The 23,760-nt window shown below is 43.1% G+C and overlaps 1 protein-coding gene across 3 annotated transcripts in view; it reads left to right on the top strand.

The window, feature by feature from the left end:
- Hnf4 (Hepatocyte nuclear factor 4) overlaps positions 1–14,182 on the top strand; it is a 158,229-nt gene extending 144,047 nt beyond the window's left edge. For 2 of the 3 annotated variants that reach the window (XM_037427373.2, XM_037427372.2), the window contains exons 5-7: positions 1,843–2,083; positions 5,808–6,077; positions 13,262–14,182. In XM_037427373.2, coding sequence (XP_037283270.1) covers positions 1,843–2,083; positions 5,808–6,077; positions 13,262–13,545 — 795 coding nt within the window. In that variant the 3' untranslated portion in view covers positions 13,546–14,182. The remainder of the gene's footprint in view (positions 1–1,842; positions 2,084–5,807; positions 6,078–13,261) is intronic. The other variant, XM_075877253.1, reaches the window with a different exon arrangement.
- The last annotated feature ends 9,578 nt before the right edge of the window (positions 14,183–23,760 follow it).

The raw sequence follows: 23,760 nt of genomic DNA, 5'->3' as shown, positions 1-23,760 counted from the left end.
CATCATTTTATCTGTGTACGATTCGGTACACGATGTTCTCTGTGGCAATATGGAATAAACACTGAAATATCATTTACCTTTGATATTTACCGATGATGGTGTAATGAGAGATATGCAATACTTGAGTAATTAAAGCTTGTTACGCAAGAAATTGCTTCAAAGGTTGCAAATTTTCGGTACAAAATGAAATGCTCAAAAATAAAGTATGCAAAAGTGCTCACACTGTTAACAAGATCGCTTGTGGGACGTGTTATTGGGGCAAAAATGGCAATAAAAATTTAAAAAAATGTTGGTACATAGCAGAGCGCTAAGTAGGTCAAGGGCTCTGTGTTGTCACAACCTTGTCTTCAGGACATTTTTTTCACTAGTAACTCTTATAATCTTTCCACCAACAGCAACTAGCTTAAATCTCGTTTCATAATTGCTTATAATTTTTGTTCTTACATATTCACATGGCCGCCTTAACTGGTGATCACACTTATGGGAGCATAGATAGTGCTAGCACTCAACCGACGAGTGTTTAATACGTTCCACTTCTTGGTTTGTATACACAAGAATGTTCATATGAGCGAATATCCAAGACCCACGAAGTTAAGTGCTGTGAAGATAAGAAAAGAAGGTTTGTAAGATATAGAAGCTAGCGTCTCGGGAGGCATTTTCTCGAAGGCGAAGAAGATGATGTGAAAATGCTGATTTTAGCTTGCGAATCATGCCATATCGTGTTTCAGCAGGGTTGTTTATTTTTGATTTAGGTATTTGTTTTACTTTAATAGTTGTGCAGGTGCCTAGACATTATATAATGCGTACCTGTATTGCCGGCATGTTTATGCAGCATTACATATTGAGTCTTTAGATGCTGCGAAAAAAAAGGCACCCCTCCTTGATCACTGCAATCTCTCACTTAACGAGGTCTAAGCTAAGGGCATGTGTTGACATAATACTTCAAGACAACTTTTTGAAGTAGAATTTCTAGTTCGTGGCTTGCTCAAAGTGGCGTATCTTTATTTAGGCTACAACGTTGTTCCTTACATTAAAACATGACATGCATTTTGACCTTTTTTTTCAAACTACCACCTCCGTGAAGTGCCACACGATTTCGCCTTTATAGTATCTTCTGTACAGCTAGGTAGAAAGAGCTTCCTTGATATGAGGGCATCGCACAGCTGCCAATTTTACTGAACCGCTGTGATAGTTGTCTGATAGTGGCAGTGTAGTGCACTGTATGATGTTGCTTGTACTTGAGAGAGTTTCATGCGTTATCTCCAGACCGGCATGAAATACTTCAAGTATGTTCATTGAAAAAGGAACAAAAACTCTCAGCAGTTCTGGATTTGGTAGGCGCACGATCCCTCAGAGATATTATCAGCGTGGTTGCGCCATTGTGTCCGAAGCGTGGGCCGAAAACTTTCTGCAATAAATGCGACTTGTGCATGGTATGAATAAATTTATTGTGGCCCTGAGGATCAGTCTGATGCCCTTGTGGTGGTGATGATGATGATGATGAAAACATTTTATTATGAAAATTCAAAGAAAACGGGGAGAATACCCATTCCAGGACTGCTATGGTAACCTCTGGTTACGCGCAATGAATGTACCTACAACACAATACCTCGGAGCACTTTGAAGACGTTGAGATAACTGGGAGCACGAGTTGCTCCTCAATGCTTGTGTGTGCCCGTGCATACATGTGGCCGCATATTATGGTCACGTATTCGTTTCCCCACTTCGTCTTTCTACCTGCCCTCTCTTCATGCAGTTGATATGAACCACTCACTAGCGAAAGGCAGACGCTCTTCTTTCTTTGTTCTCAGAACTGACTGCGATGGCACCGTGCCGTCCCAGGTGGCGCTGCTGCGCGCGCACGCTGGCGAGCACCTCCTGCTGGGCCTGGCACGGCGGTCGATGCACTTAAAGAACGTGTTGCTGCTGGGCAACGACTTCATCATCCCGCGCGCATCCACCGAGGTTGAGATCAGCCGTATCGGGGCGCGCATCATGGACGAGCTGGTGACGACGCTTAGGGAAGTGCACATCGACGACACCGAGTTTGCCTGTCTCCGAGCCATCGTCTTCTTCGATCCACGTGAGCTGACGACACCTTCGGTACACCGCTTGCTGTTGCTCGCTGACTCGTCGCGACCGGCTGGGCCCAACAAAACGGACACCAGTGATTGAGTTTAGCTGTCTTTTAACGCAATTATTTTAAAGTCGTTTGACGTGAGCCTAATGGGCTATTTGACACTTTAAAGAACAGCAAATACTAGTCATCATGTTCGGCCAAAGTTCAATCTACGCACCACGTAGTCCCTCATCCTGCACAAAAGAAAATATGAAAAAAGTTATAGCGTTAAATTGCAGGAATGCATTAACATGAGTTAATTTCATCGAATAAAGACAATATTAGTACTCGCAGCCCATGAATCGATAATCTTTATTTAAAATAAATTACTGGGAGCATGCGTTGTGGGACTTATCCCAGCGTTGATTAAATATTTGACCAACATCTACCGAGCAACTGTTATCAGAATACTTCACAGGGGCTTGTTACCATTGCCCGACCGATGAATAAGACACTGGTGTTCGTGGCCAGGGGTTTCTTCAAAGCAAATGCTTTCGGGGTGGTGCGGGGTCATTGAATATGTGCGTTCGTGAATGTGTTTGTGCATGTGTGCATATATATGCACATGTAGAATGTTAAAAATTGAGGGAAGTAAATGGGTTAAAGCCCCGACTCCCATGACTACACCAATTTTCATAGAATTTGGAATACTCGTGAAGGAGCAGATTCACTGTACCTAAACAATTGTTAATATCCTCATTGATGATAGTGTTGTTTGCGAATACAATACTTCGAATGACGGCCATGGGTAATTGACTGCGGGATTTATGCTGTGAGCTTTCAGCAGGGGTTCACTTTCTTCGTGCAGTTCTGAAAAAAAAATCAAATAGCTGAGTCTTAATAATTGCAAATTGCAGTTAGGCGTGCAAAAAACTTTTGCTCTTCAATTAATGAAGTAGAATATTATAGATGAAATATTGATACTTACCATAAATGATGAACAGAAAACAAATACTTCAAGGCATAGAAACAGATAAAAAAACTTGAGTGCATCTTGTTCAATGCCCCATATAAAATGCCTAACTTTCATTAAATCACAATCTCATGTCTTCAAAAGACGTTGGCATACATATATTGATTCGGTTGTACTTTTCCCGGAGTAAATGAATGGACGATTGGGCATATATACAAAGTGATGCTGGTAGCTGCACTGTCCCAAAGTTACAGCCAACAAAATCCATGAAATAGAAATAGCGACAGGAATGAAAAGTCCTTCGAAAGTATTCGCTGTTCGCTCAAGGGGACAGTTTACATTGATTAGACAAAATCGAAACACAAAGCACGCAAGGCTATCTTGTAAGACTATAACTATTTCACTATAACATTTACCGTACTTTTCTACAGCATCCTTCAGCCAGCTCATGCATAGCTCAAAATATCCGTGTATGTCATTTTCACTGAAATCGCCAAGTACCTCAAGAACTTCATCATCCATTGTGCTCTGCCCTCCACTACGGCGTCTCTCATAATCATATGGTGGTTTTGGGACGTTAAACCCCACATATCAATCAATCAATCCATTGTGCTCTCTGTGTACATAAAAAGCAAAGAAAAAAATAAGCACTAGCTAAGCTTAAAGAGTTATGTTTTATTTATTAGTGTGCCCAATGGCTCCCATTTGCTTCTTTGCCTCAACAGACAATATATTTTGGCGAAAATTGGAGCTGTGAAAATTTCGGACTTCCACCCGTCTCGGACGGCATTTTTGAGAGCGATAATGTCGCTGTGCTCAAAGGGACAATAAACAGAAGGAATAGCTTAGTTTAGAGTGACAAACTACACTCTGAGAGCTCAAATGCCACATGTTTCACCATAATTACTTCGTTATCAGCAGAAAAAATAAAGGTTGAAGTTTTTTTTTCAATTGCATGCCGAAATATTAGCACATGATGTCAAAAATTTTGAAAAGTATTTTTCTTATCTTCGCGACATTGACTCGATGAAATTTTCTGAAACTTCGCATCCTAAGTCTATGGCACCAACAGATGACAGTGTATTTTACTTTTATCGGTTATAACCTACTTATGACCCAGAACATGCCTTCAAAATTTATATCGTCACGATGGTTAGAGCGGGAATTTCAAGGTGGCGCCTCTATTTGCATTTTCTTTTCTCGCGTTTTCTTGCTTACCAAGTGTTGTGTCGCGGTAAGAGTGGCGTTCTCGGGAATCTCATATTGTACTTTACTAATAAAAAAATGTTTAGCGTAAAGTCAAGTAGTACTTTTTCTTTTTCCAAGTTTTGTGGACATCGCAACCAGTGAAAATTAAAAGCAACTGCACGAGTTAAAAGAAAACTAATTGATTTGAACTTTTTCAATGTGATTTACAAGTTCTCCATTGAAGATGACACATTAAAAGAAATACGTTGAAGTTTGGTTCCGTAATGAATGTTCATTATTACGTAGCTCATAGTAAAAATAACTGGCTGAAGATTGCTCAAGATCACAGTGAACAAAACTTTCGTAGTGCACACGTATACTTTTTAAGCTGTAAACATGTTCGCTGAAACAGCGTTATACATGATTCTAGACATCTATTAAAAGCCACACTCACTTAATCAATGTACTGATTGGCCATTAGTATAACATCATTATAATCCGGGGCCAGGGTTCAGAACTCATTAAATCGCTTTTCAACCGGAGCAGTTTATGAGGCGTCTGTGCTATTACGAAAACTTTCATGAGCACACACGCTTCAGTACATAGGCCCCAAGACCAGGGGGAGGAAGAGGATGAAGAAAAAGCAGAAAGGTAAACCAGACGATGTGCGGTTTCATGTCCTACGCTGGGGGAAGGGAAAAGCCCAATAAACAATATATTCAAACTAAATCACCCTTCACCTAATCATGTATGTTGTGGTACGCCTACAGGGCCAGTATTAACGCATAGGAAAGTATGGGATAGGTTGGCTTCATCTAAGTTTCTTTAGCGAATCGTGTAACTTGTCCTTCTCTATGGTGTTATAGGTTTACTGATGGCGTGACGTGGTATCCTGGAGTTCTCTGTTAGAAAGAATAAATTAATATGTGTTATGACATTGGAACCATGCGCACACCGGATACACAGCGTTGTTCACACGATTTCTGAGTTTGCTGAGTTTGATTTTGAGAAGAAAGTTTGAATCAATGGTGTTGAAAAAAGTTATGTAGTACTGATAATAGCAATCAAGTTTAGTGTTTAGACACATGAAGAGATCTGTCTGTCGTACTTGCGCTTACGTTGAGCGATGTAAACAGCTTGACGTATTTGGAGATAATCCCTTGGACTTGCTATGTCCTCTGCTACTGTCATCGATGCCTTTCCCTGCGTAGGAAAAAAATAAAGAAAGATAACTGCTGTGTCCGTCTTGAGGCAACCCTGTTCTAGTCAGTTGTTATTTTACTTCAGTAAAATTTTTGGTTGAATTATAACATTCATATTTTACGGTAATCCTATTGACGACAATTATTTTTTTGCTGTATTCATTTCTTATAACAAAAAGCAGTTCTCGCAACGGCAACATTTTTCTTATGTGGTACCATATTTTGAGCTTCTCATATTGTATCTGTTGGTTTTGTCGTGCTTTGTTTTATCATTCTTTTACGGCTGTTTCCTGTATATTCTGTTCAGCATTGTGAAAAAATTGATCCCTTTGCTTCAGGGGGCAGTGCCTACTTACGTAGACAACTGATTTTACCTGTATTACAGACACAAAAGGCCTGAGTGAACCGCACAAAATCAAGGGTCTGCGGTATCAAGTACAAACGAATCTGGAGGATTACATCAATGACCACCAGTACGACTCGAGGGGCCGTTTCGGTGAAATTATGTTGATGTTGCCGACATTGCAAAGCATAACCTGGCAGATGATCGAGCAGATCCAGTTCGCCAAGCTCTTCGGTATGGCCAAGGTCGACAACCTGCTGCAAGAGATGCTGCTAGGAGGCATGGTCGGACCACAGGCATTCTACAATCAAAGTGAGCGCGAATTCGACTTGCATACTGTGATAGGCAGTGCTCATGCATATTATGGAGCCCTTTTGATATCTTCAACTGCGATAATCATGAGAATAAAAAAAGCCACAGCTTTGCCGCAACGGTGCAGCAATCAAGGCGAAAGCAAAGTATTAGAAGGTCACGCGCAGAAAGGCAAGCAGATCTAAATGTGCCTGGCGCGTCTCACGCGCAAATGACGCACAAAACGTACTCTTAGGTAAAGGTGAACGCAAACAAGTGTCTCAGCTGTTACTAGGCTGTGCCTGAAAAGCACGCCCTTGTCGCAAGCAGCGACTGTGCAACGATTGCAGTGAGCTTTGTGTGCCCCGTAACTACAACAGAATCGTTCCGGTGAAAGGCCAAGGCCAGCCAAGACGTACGATCCTCCCCACGAATCCTCCCCACCGCAAGATAAGGGGAAATATTACCGCCTCGCATTCACACTTAAGAGGTCCTATGTGCGAGACCTCGTGCCAGAGTCTTTTTCTGGATTATTTTTCTTTCTTGCGCTTTCATATATATATATATATATATATATATATATATATATAGATGCGTATTCATATACGGTGAGTAACGGCAATGTCGACGTCGACGCCGACGGCAAAGTGCAGACACGAGTGTGCATGTAATTGCTATCGCAATGAAGCACTTGTCTACTTTAAACGGGCCACACGGCAAAGATGCTTGACTAGTGAAAAGTGAACTGGCTGACTATGGACGGGTAGAACTCTGCCTTCGAGAAGTTAGAACTCACTTGTTATGATACGGTTGTACGAAGTCAAACATGGCACATGCTCGCGATCAAAGAAGAGTTTGACAGGAAACATAGAAACCCACTCCACGCTTCGTCACCTCTAGTCAAGCAATAATATTTACAGAAGGTATAGCGTCGGGCAGATCTTAAGTAAGCTCTGCATTGCAGGTATACCTAAATATAAAATTTGACTTATTGTTTGTGACACAAAAGTGACCATCGTTTCGATTAACAGGAACATTCAGTGCACTCAATAAACACAATGTTTTTGTTAAAAATTTGCCGCTGCCCTGCGAGAACACAATTGACGCAATATGAAATGCCCAGCGACCTAGACAGAACGAATCACCCTCTTTTCTTTAGAACTATATACAGCACAAACGTTCAATGTATTCATGCTTCTTAAAAGAGCGATTGATTTGGTATATTGAACTGAAAGCGTTCATTAGCTGCACTAAAGTTGGGTGATATTTAAAAATAATGTTGTTTTAATCGCCGAAACTAAAGTTTCAATCCGTACACTCGAGAGGGTACAAAACAATTAGGGCAAAATCACGTTCAGTTCCTAAAGCTTCGCCTTTAGGAGCTGAACGCGATTGCGACATCCTGTTCATAGTGCGTATTTCAAACACTTAGTGGAATAAAACTTTTCGAATTTGCTATTTACCCCTTATACAAGGCCATAAGGGAATAGGTGCAGGAGCATGTGCGCCTTTTGTAGTGGGTTACCGGCTTTCAACCACGGAGCCATTATGATAATCCCACATTCTGACGCCCCTTGGCAATGAATTTTTTTGTAGCACGCATTATTAGTCGATCAATTCATGTTTCATTGTGAAGCGTATATACAGCACTCATGTGTTTGTGAAGCATGAAAGCTACTTTCACTGCATTTCCAGGCAGAGGAAATTGCTTTCACTGTTTTCACAAGCAGAGGCGTGGCCGTGTGGTAGAACATGCGCTTACCACACAAACGACCCCAGTTCAATATTCACTCTGACCCAAACAACCCTGGTTTGGTGTCACTCTGCTGCGAAGTTTTTAGGGGCGAAGCTCCTTAGGGCGTGGGCTGTGCGTCCCCTGTAGCCTGTAAGTAGCCACCTCTAGTTTAGTTCTTGCAGTGTTCACTAGATGGCGGTACCATCCCCTGTATGTAGCCACCTCTAGTTTAGTTCTTGCAGTGTTCACTAGATGGCGGTACCGTCTCCTGTATATAGCCACCTCTCGTTTAGTTCTTGTAGTGTTTACTAGATGGTGGTACTTGTAGCTGATGATGAAAAGATGCAAGATGTTATAAACAAGAAAGCGGTACTTGTAGTTGATGAAAGACGCGAGATCTTATAAAATAGGAATGATGTCACATATGGCGCGTGTCATTGGTTGAAGGCAATCGTTCGATTTAGTGCGGCGACGTACGCTAGGGGGAGCGTTGTAATAAAATCCGTTCGCTGTTGGCGCGCGCTCAGAGTCGCCGGATGGATAAGGCTGCACAGCGGAGAGAGCGCAAGGCGGCAGCAGCGCGCGCTCGCAGACAGAATCCCGATGTGCGAGCGCGCGAGGCAAGGGACATCGCAAGCCATCCATCGTCTAAGAACAAATAAAAGTTGATTTGTGTATATACACACACAGCGTTTCTCACGTCTTTACATGATGATCGACTGGGTGAATTACATGGAAGATTCACAGTTTACCGATGAATCCCTCTGGAGCTTCGCCCATTCATCATCATTCACCCCGTGAATATGCCGTAATTTGTTTATTATTTATTTATTTTGTTTGCATTCTCAATTTTTCGATCACGCGTAACATGATTTTTCGCTCACAACCAATGACACCGACGCCGACACCGGAAATTCTGCGAAACAATATATTTAATTTGAAGAAACTACGCTGCTGTGAAATGCGAAATGCTCGGCTTGTTCAAACATTGTTACATTACCATACTAAGGCTCCATTGAAAATGACATCCTTATAGTACCCGGTTTTTATTTTATTCGATTCGGTTTCAAATTTCACTATTCGCATGCTCCGGCCTCGCTTACGTGATAGAGCCTCGCCGCAATGGCCTGGTGTCTAAGGTCCCGCAGATAGCGGGACCGAATGCCGCCGATCTTGCAGATCGTGGGATCGAATCCCGGCTGCAGCGGCTGCGTTTTCGATGGAGGTGAAAATGCCATAGGTCCGTGTGCTCCCATTTGAGTACATGTTTAGGAACCTCAGGTAGTTAAAATTCTCGGAGGCTTCCACTACGGCGTCTCTCATAATCATATGGTGGTTTTGGGACGTTGAACCCTACATATCAATATATCTTACGTAATAGATTGTGTTTTCCGCAGCGCAAACGGAGGTGTACCTTGACACTAGCGCTGATATATACACGTTAAGAGAAACTTCTGATGATGCCCCATCACGGTGGTCTACTGGCTAAGGTGCTCGGCTGCTGACCCACAGGTCACGGGATCAAATCTCTGCTGCGGCTGCTACATTTTAGATGGACTCCAGAATGCTGTAGGCCCATGTGTTCAAGTTTGGGTGCACGTTAAGAACCCCAGGTGGTCAAACTTTCTGAAGCCCCCCCCCCCCACAACGGCATCTCTCCTGATTATGGGGTGATTTTGAGGCGATAAATCCCACATATCAATCAACCAATCAATCAATCAATCAATCACACTTTTGATAATGGGGCATGCTATAGTAGCAGTGGGATGAGGGCTGTAACATTAAAATCAATAGACATTTCTAGACTCGCACAACTTACACGGATGGGAAGTGCGTATGTCTCCCACGGTCATATGGGTTGTTTACAGAAGACAAGGATGGGGACGCACATGAACGTGGCCTTTCTTTGTATGCCTGATCTCAAACGAGACTAAACGCGGCCCTTTCCCTTAGCTGAAAACGACCGGGTAACCACAGTGCGTTTGTGTCATCGCTCTTATTCGAATCCAAAGCTAGAAGCACAATGAATGCACAGGAAATGGTCCTCTTACGTGTTTGCTTTCTTTGAGTTGCGCACGAAAGGTACGGTGGCCGAATGAGGTAGAGGAAACAGTCGTAAGAGCATGTGAGCCTTTTCTTCAGGCTTTAAAGAAGTACTGTGCTCACAAGTACTTCAAGCAAAGAAGCAAAGAAGCAAGTAAAGTAAAAGTATTACTGTTCTGTTTTAACTGAATTGCTGTGAAGGGGTTGAAGTATATATTACCTCGGCTACTCCATTTCTGTAGGTTTTTCAGTGAGAGAAGAAAAAAATGTAGTTGACCCCTCTAATATGAGAATCGGTATAAGACAAGAAAGTGGAACATGTATTCATAGAAGTGGTTGAATGTTTATGTACATTGACATAGTATACTTATTGGTTTATAGTGGCTACACTTAGATATTGAAGCACCTATGTTGACGCCTTGTGAAACTTCTTCATCACGACAAAAAACGACTCGTTACCAGGATACATTTTCCGGATACACCACATTCCATGCACCGCAGCATCGTGCAAATAACAAACGAACGACAGGCAGTCTCAAACCATGCTAGTGAAATCGAACGGGATTTCGTTAAATCGTTTTGTTAACTCACAGTCTGATGCCGCGAAGGAACGTGATTTGCTGGTCACCGTCCGGCCTGTCGATGTGGGCTTGGCATGCAGCGTCGTGTTAAGGAGCAGCGTCGTGCTGATAGGTCGCTTCGGTGAAGATATACGATAATTTCGGTCCTATATCGGTGTCTGTGGGGCAGTTAGTTGGGTCGTGATGCGCTCAACTTCACAAACGCAAGAGACAGAGAGCTCATAAGCTCTCTGTCTCTTGGTGCAAGCTATATATAGCTTGCGCCGTGAACGCACCAATGCCTCCCGCTCTTCCTGGCGTGTACCTCACTGCACCTAACTCGCTTATATGTGACATTCGCCTATCGACGCCGGTGTCTTTCAGGCGGCCCTTAATGCAGAAGTTCTCGTCGGTGCCCTGCACTTGTATGAGTAGTCGGCGGTGCATACGGAAACTTCGTGCGCTAGAACAACGCTAAAGCAAATCACGTAACTAAGACATTAAAATAAAATGGGAAAGACAAAGGGTGTAACTGCATCGTCAACGAGTAAAGTCACTCAGGGCCTCTGAGGTGCGCTCTAGAAACGCTGTCGCAGTTAATTGAGGGTAGGAGGAGGTCCGATGCCACCTCCAGTGGCGTTGGTAGGGCACCCTGACGCCAGAGTCCCTTCGAATGCTGGCATCGAGGTGCCGTAGCGTAGTGCCAAGTCTACCTAAACGTTCTCTCTCGGTGCTCATTAGTGTCAAAAAGCGGTACTTTTCTTCGCTCCTAAATGGCAGCACCACCCCGACAAATCATGAGCGCGGCTACAAAGAAGAGTGCCAGATATATGAGGCGTGTCTAAAGAACTCTTCCCATATGAGCCGATGGCGTAGTTGGTTGAGCGCCCAGTATCTGACGACGCGGGCCGAGAGGTTATGGGTTCGACTTCCAGGTTTTCCAAATTTATAAGATTTTTTTTCAGGTCTATTTTTTAGTATTCTGTTCGTGTAAATTTTAACAACGTCATGTTCCTGACTGAAATACGTCAGGGCTGTTTTGGTGGACTCTGGCATAAAATACTTTTGTGTTAAAAAATGATTACCCCGCCCCCTCCCCCAAAAAATAGCAGCAAAAAGCGTTAGGTCTTTGCGTTCCGCGCTACACAGTCTTGGCAAAAGCTGAAAGAGCGGCCTTTCAGTGCTTTTCTTGAAATGTTCGGTGTGTAACTGCTACAAACACACTTGTACGGTACCCACTACCACATATTTGTTATAGGGATGCATTCACCATCCTTCGTCACTCTTTAGAGAAGCATGATACCCGCTACACGCTTGCAAGGAACTTTCAGATTTTTTTTTTCAAGCTGTGGCTGACGATGATGAAAAACTATGCCTGAGGCTTTTGTAATGTGTTGAAGCTTTCGACGGCCCACTTGTAATGGAATTCCCAATATGTGGCACCTGGTCAGTCCTCTGCAGTTATGAAATACTTTATTACTGATATTAACGGGAATCCTTTCCCAACATCAAGCCTGCCTAAGACCAATTTGCCGCAGAGTTTCAAGCACCGGCGTGGCTCAGTGGTAAGAGTGCTGAGTTACATGCAGGAGACGTGGGTGCGAATCTGATTGTGTGCCTGGTATTTTGTTTAGGTTTTTTTTGTTATTTCACGCGAAAGTTGCTACCGACAATGGCGACGACGATGGCGGAGAACTATAGGGCGCACGCGACCCTTGTTGTCATCTCTTAACAACTTTCGCTGAAGAAACATAGAGCACAATGAAAAAAGTTATATAATTGGGAACCCTTAAGCTTCGCCTTTAAAAATTGAATGAGATAGCGATTTTATGCTCCTAATGTGTACTTCAAACACTTAGTGTATGAATATCTTTTCGAACTTGCTATGCACCCACTACGTGGCCTTGAGAGGGCAGTAACGTGTGTGCTTTTTGTAGTCGGTGACTGGCTTTAAATTATCAAGTAATTATTATAATCTCATGTTATAACGACAGATGACAATGAACGCTTGTACCATGCATTATCGCGGCCATATTTAATGCTGTGTTGCGAAGAGTGTATGCATGGCGCGTGTGTGTATTAAAGCATGCAGGTGACTTTCACTGCATTTGTGAGCAGGGGAAATTATTTTAAGTGTATTCAAAAGCAGAGGTGTGTCTTTGTGATAGAACACCCGCCTTCCTTGCAAACAACTCAGGTTCTATCCCCACTCACACCCAAAACTTTTTATTATAAATATTATTTGCATATTTCTCGATTTTTTGGTCACGCAAATGTGATAATATTTTGCTCACAACCGATGACGCCGACACCGGCGCCGAAATTTTTGCGAAACAAGCTCTTTAGCGCTACCGCGATAAGATAGCATGGTCATGTACAGTTTTATTGCAGAGGAAAGAGAAGGAAAAACAACAAGAGTGAAGGTAGGGAGGTTTACCAGGCACATGCCCGGTTGGCCACGTTACACTGATGTACTGGGAAAGGGGAGTAAAAATTGAAAGAGAGAGAGAGAAGAAAAAGAGACAAGAAAGTGGTAAGTAAATGGACTCACGCGTATGCAGCGGTGGCACTATGCAGAAGTCAACGGCATTCACATATACCAGTAGTCAGAAAACGCAAGAGGGCTTTAATTAAACTACGTGGTGCGCCGACGAAAGATGGGAACAGTGCTCGAAAACCATGTGTAGGAGAGTGGCAGATCGCCCAATGGTCGCAACGCCTCTCAGAGTAAAATCAAACACAAAAAGGACATTACGACGGGATGAGCACCTTTTTCCTATGTGTAGACTGACGAGTCAATCAAGCCGCCCTCACGTTCTCTTTAAATGACGCCCAGTTGTGTGGCTGCACGCTTGCGGTTTTCGCAGGCACATCGCCGGACTGCCTGCCAGTAGCGTCGATCTCACCCCTGTCGCTCTCGAACAGCGTCATCCACCAGTCCATATTGCAGAGCAACGCGGGACTCGAGAACCTCGTGAATGGCCACCAGGGTCGTCGCGGCGATGGCAACGAGCTGAGCGCAGGCGGTGGCCGACCACAGCCGGACACCCCGATACCATCGCCGCCCGAACCGGCTCCCTTCAAGCCTATGCATGATCTCGGCATCCACGCGTTCAAGACTGAGGTGCTGGAGACCGAGACCACGTATTGAGTGTGTGCCGCCTGTGCCTTGCATGCGCACGTCACGTGCTGCACGGTCGTATGCTTACGAGTTGCCTACTTCACAGACACACACACACACTGCCGATGGCTACACCTAGACTCTGATAGGAGCTGAGGCTTTCTTATGTACAAAGAAGCAAAAATCAACGCAAGCGTTTAGCTCTGGTAGCTTACGCCTTTCAATGTTCCAAAGGGAATCTACTGCTGCGTTTGTCAAGGACAAGGTGATACAAAATATTTTCCTCTCAACCCTTGAGTCCGCACGCGAGTGAAACTGTAATATAGAAGAAAATTATCGCTACATTTATACATTCGAAATGGCTTTCAAAGTAAAAGTTTGCGAGACTTTCGAATTGTAAGTATTATCTTATCATTTACTGTTTTTATTCTTTGAACAGAAGGCGGTTGGTTAAACACATCAACTGCCCAGTATCTGAGAGCCTTGACGTGGCTCCAAAGTGTTCAGTGCTTAATAGCAAACTGGTCATTTTACATATCTGGTCATATTGTGAAGAAAAAAGATTCACCGAGTGCCTTTCATACATACTTTTATTATATTGAGGGTGCTTTCATAGTATTCTCGTGCATGTGCATGTGATTTCAATAAAGTATATTGTATTTTGCGATGTCTTCATTAAGTGGATTTGTGCGTTCCACTGAAGCAGTGTGAATGCGTGTGAAACTATGCTTTTTTTAAAGAGAAATGAAAGTACAAGTTTCAGCACAAGCATCTTGTTTTCATCATGACTTGTCCAGAGCCTGCAGGAGCTGTTGGAATAGGTTTGCGCTGCTGTGATTATTGGGAACATTAAAAATCTCTGTTATGCTCTTTAAAAAAGAAAAAAAAAACACAATGCATCTTAACATGAGTGTTTCTATGTGTAGACCAATCTTGACCTTTAATTTTCTTGATGAGTCGGCCATGACATAAATTGTTCCATGCTAATTTCTGCATATAAGACAGCACCTAATATATGAGGGTAAAATGACACTTCGGTGATAGAGAAGCAGTCGAGATCAAATGAAAACTGTTGCATTTTCCTTTGACGCCATGAACGCATGGTCGTGGCGTTAGCTCTAGATAAAGGATGGTCTGACGTGCCTTTTTGAGTAAGAGAATCAACATCCTTATTCCCTGGTCCTTTTTCAAGATCAAAGTAAGTTTTGGCAAGCAGAAAAAGAAATAAAAAACATTCAACGTATAGAACATTAGCAAGATTACGTAACGTCATCTGCCCCGCCGCGGTGGTCTAGTGGCTAAGGTACTCGGCTGCTGACCCGCAGGTCGCGGGTTGAAATCCCGGCTGCGGCGGCTGCATTTTCGATGGAGACGGAAATGTTGTAGGCCCGTGTGCTCAGATTTGGGTGCACGTTAAGAACCCCAGGTGGTCAAAATTTCCGGAGCCCTCCACTACGGCGTCTCTCATAATCATATGGTGGTTTTGGGACGTTAAACCACACAAATCAAATCGTAACGTCATGCTGCTCTTCTGTCGCTAACTGCGTTTATTAAGTTGCCTTGTCGAAAACCTTCCGTGATCAGGAAAATAAGCTATCGTTTCTCTATAGTTAGGCACACTGTACCAATGCAAATGCATGTATTGAAGGCGTCTGTTTTATTGATTCCATGGAAGCTTTTTGTTTACAACATACTGTAATCGTCGTGGTTGCGAACCACCAGTTCGCTCAACTGGTATTTCATAACAGAAGGGGGAATTCTAATAGTAACGTACCGGTAGTGGGCTTGCAGACGGCAAACATCTATTCAGCATATGAAATATAAAGACTGGAGCGTGAAAGCTTCTTAGGAGCTTCTCATTTTCTAGCCAAGAAACGTTCCTAATTCATGCCACATTGCGCTTAAAGCACAGTTTGATGATTTTTTTAGAAAAGTATGATTAAATTTAGGAAATGGGAGAATGAAGCCGTAATAACCGGGTTATACAAGTGAAAGAAAAAGCAGAACAAGAATGGGAAAAAGTGTGAAATTTCTTAGATCAGCGATTGGATGTCACGCGAAGCGTTGATGATATGCTAAACGAGCAACATATAGGTAAGTGTGGTAAGAGGCTTCTGCAACGCGCTTTCATACAGACCTACATAATTCTGCAAGTCAAGAAGTGACTGTATATTACGCAAATGCGTGTGTGACGACAGGCTCAGGAGGAGGACAGCGGGGATGACGACGATGATATAGAAGCGATGGAGTGCGGACTGATTCGTTTTACGCCAACGAGGAAACGTCGTCGGTGTTCTGCCACTGAGCACGAAACTTAATTTGGGCGATTTTTGTTAATTTCACCTTCTACGAGGTAAGCTGATATGCGCGTTTCATTTCAAAAGTGGGGGAAGTGGTGAACATCAGTGCTGCTTAAAAAGCAGGGCGCGCAGATTACGCGGAAAGATGACCGATGCCGCTTTAGCTGCTGGATGCTTGTTCTGGCTCTGTCATTGCAAATAACTTGCTTTGACTGCATCTGGCATTCAACCAGCAAATACTACTCCAAGACGCCTTGCTTTATCTGGTGGAGTTACTGGACCTCTACAATGTTAGAACTTCGAAACCGTACGTCAACTACACTTAATTGCTGACATGACCAAGGACGAAGAGAAACAGGTTGCCGCCTCTCACTCTAATGCCTCCGACTGTTTGTTTTGACGACCAAGCTACAGCTATGCATCATTTAAAAACTTCAGCACAATTCGAGACACGCCTTTTCTTGATGCCTTGTGTATACGCAGAAACACCTTCTCATTTAGTCAGGCATTCAAACAATCAGAAGGAGTGAGCAAGAATGGGCGCGCTAAATAATCTGTTAGCCAACACAGGCTGATTGATATTTTTAAAAAACTTCAAGTGCGAGGTGCTCATCAGTTTTTATATTTTATTTAACAAAAGGATGAGCGTGTACCTTGCAATGTGGTAATTGGACATCAGTCACCCTTTAAAGTAGAAGAAATGGTGTATCGGAAGAGGAGGGGCAGGTACCCCATGTTTATAGAGCGCGTGCGATCCGTACCCAGGATTCCCGAGACTGCATTTTCAGCTGACTACTAAAATGTTGGATGTGATCAGGCTTCTCAGGTTTTAGGATAATGTAGGGCCTTCCTATAGAGGTCAAGAAGAGGGGTGTGACAACCACTTTTAAATTACTATTTCTGACAAGGAGTAATCATCTTCATGTTCCACATGACCCAGAGTTTATTCACACAGGTATCCCCATATACTTACCCTAAAAGCATTTTCGGCTAGCTTGGCGAAATTGCCAACCCAGCCGGCACGCACAAAATGCATGTCCTGTGGGATTTCTTGCGCTGCAGGTGACGCCGATGTCCAGTAATGCCGCAGCAACAGCGTTTTGTATTATGGAAAGCGCGCAGCCAGCTGGCGTTTACACACCGCTCCGCTACGCCACAGCAAGTACATTCAGCCGTGGCGGAGAAATGCTGGCATCAGGCTTTGCAGCTCCCTTCCGTATTAACCACATAGCTGAAAGAAACGTTTTCGTGTTCTTATGGTAATATACTCAAATATAGGTATCCTCTTCGACTTTATAGATTTTGTTTTAGTTTGTGTTTTTTTCACGTCTATCAGTGCGAACACGAATGGTAACATGTAGCTCGGGTCGGGCTATATAAATTTAAAATTGTTTACGTACTTTAAATAACGAAGCCGTAATGCCGTGTTAGTGTATGCGTCTTGTTCATTTGCATCGTGTCCTGCCTCGCTGCCCGAAAGAATCTTGCAGTATATTCAAAGAAAGACGGTGAATATAACTCCCAGAACGACCAATGAAAGGTAGTCTTGAAACTGAAGCAAGTATTTGTGATACTGCAGGGCACACAGTATTAGAGCGTTACAATGTGAACATTATTCTGCAGAATAATCATTGACACCCAGAGTAAAGCACTCAATACAGTTCATAACAAGGCTAGGAAGGCTCAGAACTATGTTCATTGAAATAACATTACCTGAAATAAGATAACTAATAAAAAACGGAAAGTAACTACAACATAGTAAAAAATTGACCCCATATCTGCATGTTAATCAGCAAATGTCGTCGAAATACGATAGTTTTGTGTCTGGAGAGATTGAACAAAACGTTTATTTGATGTTCTGCGCAAGAAAATCGGTGAATGGTATTCTGGAGGCGCTGCGTTAGAGTGCCTCAAGCGTGCAGCGGAGGCGAACGAGCGCATCAAGTCACGTCACACGTGAGACGTGAGAGCTATCTGGCAGTTATCTCGGAAAACGAAGCGCGTGGCTCTGAGACGGGCGTGCGCGCCCGTCTCAGAGGTGTTAAAGTGTAGAACGCAAGGCGATGGGTAGGTTCCACCACCGTGTCGTCTTAGCAAAGCGTTGGAAACACTTTCTTTTTCGTGCAAGCGTTGCATGGTCAGCGCCACGTGATAAACGCTACGGTCCTTAGAATAATTTTATGTATGCCTTTTCTAGTAAAAGACGGACATACACAATATATACGTGTTGTTATGGTGCCTCAGACATGCGCGATAATTGCATTTTAATTGACAATCGCACAAGTATGAACGCTGAATCTTGAGCAACATTGGTGGGCGCTGCGGATGGGGTCGGCCGTTCGGTGTATCCTCTTGTGCTGTTTGAAGTGCCCGGTACCGTTAAGGGTGGACAAACAAACAAATGGGCAGACAGACAGACAGACCAAAATTTTTGCGTCGAAGGTCCCCAAGAAAGACTATCGTCTTTAAAAAAACGCTTAAATACTTGGGAAACCTGTGGCTTACTCTGGGACAGCACAAGTGAGGGCGCCTACCAACTCGCCGAGTTAAGGCCTGACCACATATAGTAGTATCAGCGCATCCGCGCATTGCTTTTTGACGTGGCGCCACGCCCTCCACTTATCACGAAAGACGGCGCGCAACGTCGCGTAGCCGCGCGCCCTCTCTAAAAGCATTGTGCTGACGTGCTGCAACCGGCACATGCGGTGAGACCTTTGATGTGACTTGACGTCAATTGAGTTCGCAACCCGAATTCATCGGGGCTGTGTCGCTACATCTCATTGGGTAACTACTCGGCTGCTGACCCGCAGGTCACGGGATTGAATTTTGGCTGCGGCGGCTGCATTTCCGATGGAGGCGGAAATATTGTAGGCCCGTGTGCTCAGATTTCGGTGCACGTTAAAGAACCCCAGGTGGTCAAAATTTCCGGAGCCCTCCACTGCGGCGTCTCTCATAATCATTTGGTGGTTTTGGGACGTTAAACCCTGCATATCAATCAATCAATCAATCAATCAACAAATAAATCAATCATTGGGTAACTAACCTGACGGAACTCGCTACAAACGGCGTGTCAACTGCCGCACAAGCAGGAAGTTGGTAAAGCGTAGCAGAAAGTAAAGCACATGTGGCACCACGTACGCACACCATGTTTTGGAATCTGCCAAAGAAGATTCTACTCGTGCCGAGAAAACCCTGCATGCACACCTCAAACTTTCGCGTCTTCGACGCACTGGTAAATGGAGCAATAGGAACTCTATGAATAGAAATCACTGCGTTCTCGTGATATGTTTTCACAGCGGGTGGTGGTGGTTGGGGGGGGGGGGGGGGGCTGCTAAAGGTTTTTTTTTTCTTTTAACACGTTACATGTGGAGCACAAGTTCGTATGTAAAATAAATACATTTAAGTGCTAAGTATTCTGCGTACAGTGTCTAGAATGTCACTGCATGCCGCAAAAAAGGCTTATCGTTAGGCCGTACCTCCACGACGTATTCATTACCACCAACTTCTTCTGACACGTTTGGAGTGGTCGAGAATCCTTTTAACAGCTCTGAAAGCACAGCAATGCTGCACAAAGTGAGTTGATACGCTTTTATGGCCGACATATTTATATGTAAAATTTTGCAAGCTTTTATGTTCGTGAGCGTAGGTAACGAAATCCATGTCCTATAATCGCCGTTCTAACTGGCTGATTTTAAGTTCACTTTTGTTATGTTAAATACAATTTCTCTAATTCGCTTCAGAAGAACAACGGATAGATTCATGAGCCCGTGGTGAAAAACTGATAAACTAGAAGCGAGAAAAGTGTCACTACAAAGCTACTTCACCTTTCACTTTTATTTTTTCTGCGGGTATGTCGAAGGCTGACTGAAGAAAGTTGACGCCGGCTCCGTACACGTGGCTGGCGTTCGTGTTTTAGTGGGATAAGACATCTATTACAGCGACAGAGGGTGGAATTATTTCCGTCGTTACATAAGGTTTTTATGAAGTCCTATTTCTTTTCTTTAAAATTCTACTGTGTCTCCCGAGTAGGTGGACTGTATATGTGTGGGAAGCTTGTGAAGTGTAACCCAAAAGGATGGTCGGTTGATGTACGCCGCTTTCCTGTGTGCGCCACTTTGCGCAATAAGGGGGTCAGAGCATTGACATGGCAGGCTAGCATATATTTCTTTCTGCAACAAGCATGGTCATGGTTTTCGGTGGTGACATGTTGCGTTTGTTAACCAGTGTTTGTGCACATACCTCCCGGACATACACGGCTCCTGCTAGAGCACCTAACATACGGATATATTAGTCCCTTAGTGGTATCGGCATAAACCTCTAAAATATTGATACGAATACCTGAAACCACAAAAAATAAGAGCACTGGGTGCTGATTGTGTAAGGCCCGTGCGTCCCCTTAACAAAAAATATAGATTTTTACAAATCACGTAAGGCGTGAAGTGATGATACTACAGTTATTCGCACTTCTCTTCTTGTTGCTCTTTTTTTTTGGAAAGCTTTTGTTAATCCAAGGGTGTAAATGTAAGAAAGGCACTAATCTATACACATGTAACGTGCTGTGGTGGAGTTGTATATGCCCCACGTACGTAATTTTCGAATTTCAATTGAACATCTTGCTGAAAGTTGGCGCACGTGTTCTCGGTTATTTTCATCCGTTCAAGCGTTTTCGATCCTCGTCATGTGACAGCGAGGCTGAGGCCCAGTTTTGGCAAAAGTTGTTCACAGTGACAACTATGTATGATTGGTTAAACTTCAAATCTTAGCTCGTGTAGTTATGTGATTCTTTGCTTTCGCTTTCATTGCTACGTGTTAAGAGACGAACTGTGAATTTACTCGTTAGTAAGTGGCATATTGCCGCACTGCCTCCACATGGCCGCAATATTAAGCAGTGTTACACCCAAGAGACGAGCTGAAGGTTAGTTCAATTGGGTATAATCCTTGAATACTTTTGAAGGCAGCTTCGAAAAATGTTTTAAACATGACGAACTAGTTTTTTCTCGAAGCATATATAAGGTGAGTTTTCCCGTAGGCAGAAGAAAAGTGATGTGTGGGAGCAAATTATCGTGAACGACTAACAAATGCGGTGTCGGTAGTATCCAGAGTGCATTGAACATACGTCATGCCGGTGGAACGATACAAGATCACGTAAAGTATGTGCTGATGGAACGGCTGTAATCAGCAACGTGGCAATGGCATTCGCGGTCCTCACAAATTTTATGGAGTTTTCTTTGGTTTCATCAGTGCTGGCGAGACCAACAGCGCGAAGCGGTGTATGGCTTTGGTCAGCAGTGTGGGGAGGGTGATCAAAACACTTTTTATTTGGTCCCACCAGCGCTTCAGGGTAGAAAGGCTGTGACCTCTTTCTGCTGGACAAGCTACAAAAAAGATGATTTCCGAACGCGTCTTCGTGGGAGGTAACGTTTTCCGGAAAACAAAAATAGTTTCAAAAGAGGTTTTGTGCTTTCTAGTTCAATATATACGCGTCACCGAGTTTACAGACATTTGGTAGCAGGCTCGCCAACAGTAAAACACAAACAGAAGGAGAAATTGTCTGCTCAAACTGCCTAGCTAACCTCGTCTGCAAATACAACCCAAAACAATCAACGAACGAAGTAATCATTAAGCAAAGTGGAAAAAAAATAGCAGATCACACGTACAGTGGGAATCGATGATATGCGAAGCACGAATCAGGAAGATTGATTATATCGCTGAAAATCAGCACAGCGTTTCGAGGCGAATGTAAATTATACCGTACATGACTTCCATGTCATGATTATCACGTTTGGACGCGTCTTTTACCTTCATCGTCTATTCACGTCACATGATACCAAATTTGGCACATGTGGAGCTCGCAAAACGAAAGTGACCACACTATAAGTGTAGCATGTAGTCCTATTTTACATGACACGCATGTTATAATTATCAAGTTTTTAGACGCGTCATTTACCTTCATCGTCTGTTGATGTCACGTGATACCGAATTCGGTATATGTGGAGCTAGCGAAACAGCCGCCAGCGGGCTATGAGCGTAGGCTGTAGTGATGTTTTACATAATACACATGTCATGGTTATCATGTTTGGACGTGTGGTTTACCTTCGTCGTCTGTTGTCATCACGTGATACTGAATTGGGTATATGTGGAGCTAGCGAAACGGCACAAGTGGGGTATGAGCGTAGCGTGTAGTCACGTTTTACAATACACGCATGTCATGATTTTCATGTTTGGACGTCTCATTTACCTTCGTCGTCCGTTCGTGTCATGTGATATAAAATTTAATATATGTGACGCTAGCGAAACGGCCGTGAGCGGATTATGAGTGTGGCATGTAGTCATGTTGTTGCACGACTCGCATATCATGATTATCATAATTAGACATGTCACTTACCTTCGTCATCCATTCACGTCACGTAATACCAAACTTGGTTTATGTGAAGCTAGCGAAACGGCCGTGAGCACATCATGAGCGTGGTGTCTTGTCATGTTCTTACATGACACGCATGTCCAAATTATCATGTTTGCACCAGTGATATACCTTCGCATCCATTCACATCCTGTAATACCAAGTTTGGTATATGCGAAGCTAGCGAAACGACCGCGAGCGCATCATGAGCGCGGCATGCAGTCATGACTCATGACTTACATGAAATGCATGTCATGATTTCCCTGTTAGGGCCTGTCACTTGTGTTCGCCGTGTAGTCATGTCATATCAGAGCAGTTTTGCAACACGTAATGTGACCTAAAACACTGCTAGATCAACAAGACCATGAAATCTAAATCTTAACATTTATGACATACGTTTAATGATTTTCTATCTATCTATCTATCTATCTATCTATCTATCTATCTATCTATCTATCTATCTATCTATCTATCTATCTATCTATCTATCTATCTATCTATCTATCTATCTATCTATCTATCTATCTATCTATCTATCTATCTATCTATCTATCTATCTATCTATCTATCTGTCTATCTATCTATCTATCTATCTATCTATCTATCTATCTATCTATCTATCAAGTCGCTGAATTTAACTAAGAAATGTTTCGCACTTAAAATAAAGTGTCCATGTCATAAAAAACGAGTACGAAATGCCCTTCTAGACCATGTACCCACTTTTCCTTTTCAAACAGGGTAGAGAGATCAGACTTGAAAGAATACCACTTCTACTCGGCAACGATAGACTGATATGGTGTCAGAAAAACCTCTCATTGCAGAAAAATATCAATTACAATGTCTCCCATGATATTGCAATAGACACTGTAATGGATAACCTGGGAAGAAAGAAAAGATATAGATTTGGCACGTCCTTGGTCGGCAACGTCAAAGACTGTATGTAGTATTGTAGTCAGGCTGACTCTTTTAGCTCTCTTTTCTACATGCTGCAGTAACTACAGACTTATGCAGGGCAGTGCATGCACATTGTCCTGAAGCTGCATTGATTTGGTGTTCACTCTTCGAGCTTTCATAAATGGGCGACTTTGTTTATTGGCTGTCGAGGGCTGTAGATTTAATATCAGATAAAGTGTATTGCAATAAATTATATTACCGCAAGCTTAATGAAAACGCAGTTATTTAAATAACGGCCTACTTTATGCTTTTTTGTCTTTTTATAAATATTGTGCATTCCTTATTGAATTGAGGTGCTTGATAAAAGCCAGAAAATTACTGGCCATTCACTTGGTTACCGGCAATGCCCCTCTATGTTTATTTTGCTATCAGAATATAGAGAAAGAAATATAGACGGACTGTTTATCGTAAACTGAATATGCCAGCCCACTTAATTGAAAGGATTATTTTTGCGTCAGATGAAGTGATTGAAATGGTATTAAGCAAAAAATAACTTAAATAGAAAAAAATAGATCAAGCAGTGATAGTAAAAAAGTCAAACAAAAATATCAGCGACGTTCAAGTTCAAATTAGGCAGACATATCACAGGAT

The sequence above is a fragment of the Rhipicephalus microplus genome, chromosome X (genome assembly GCF_043290135.1).
Source record: "Rhipicephalus microplus isolate Deutch F79 chromosome X, USDA_Rmic, whole genome shotgun sequence".
In the NCBI taxonomy this organism is placed as follows: domain Eukaryota; kingdom Metazoa; phylum Arthropoda; class Arachnida; order Ixodida; family Ixodidae; genus Rhipicephalus; species Rhipicephalus microplus.
This window is presented reverse-complemented; position numbering and strand designations above follow the sequence as displayed.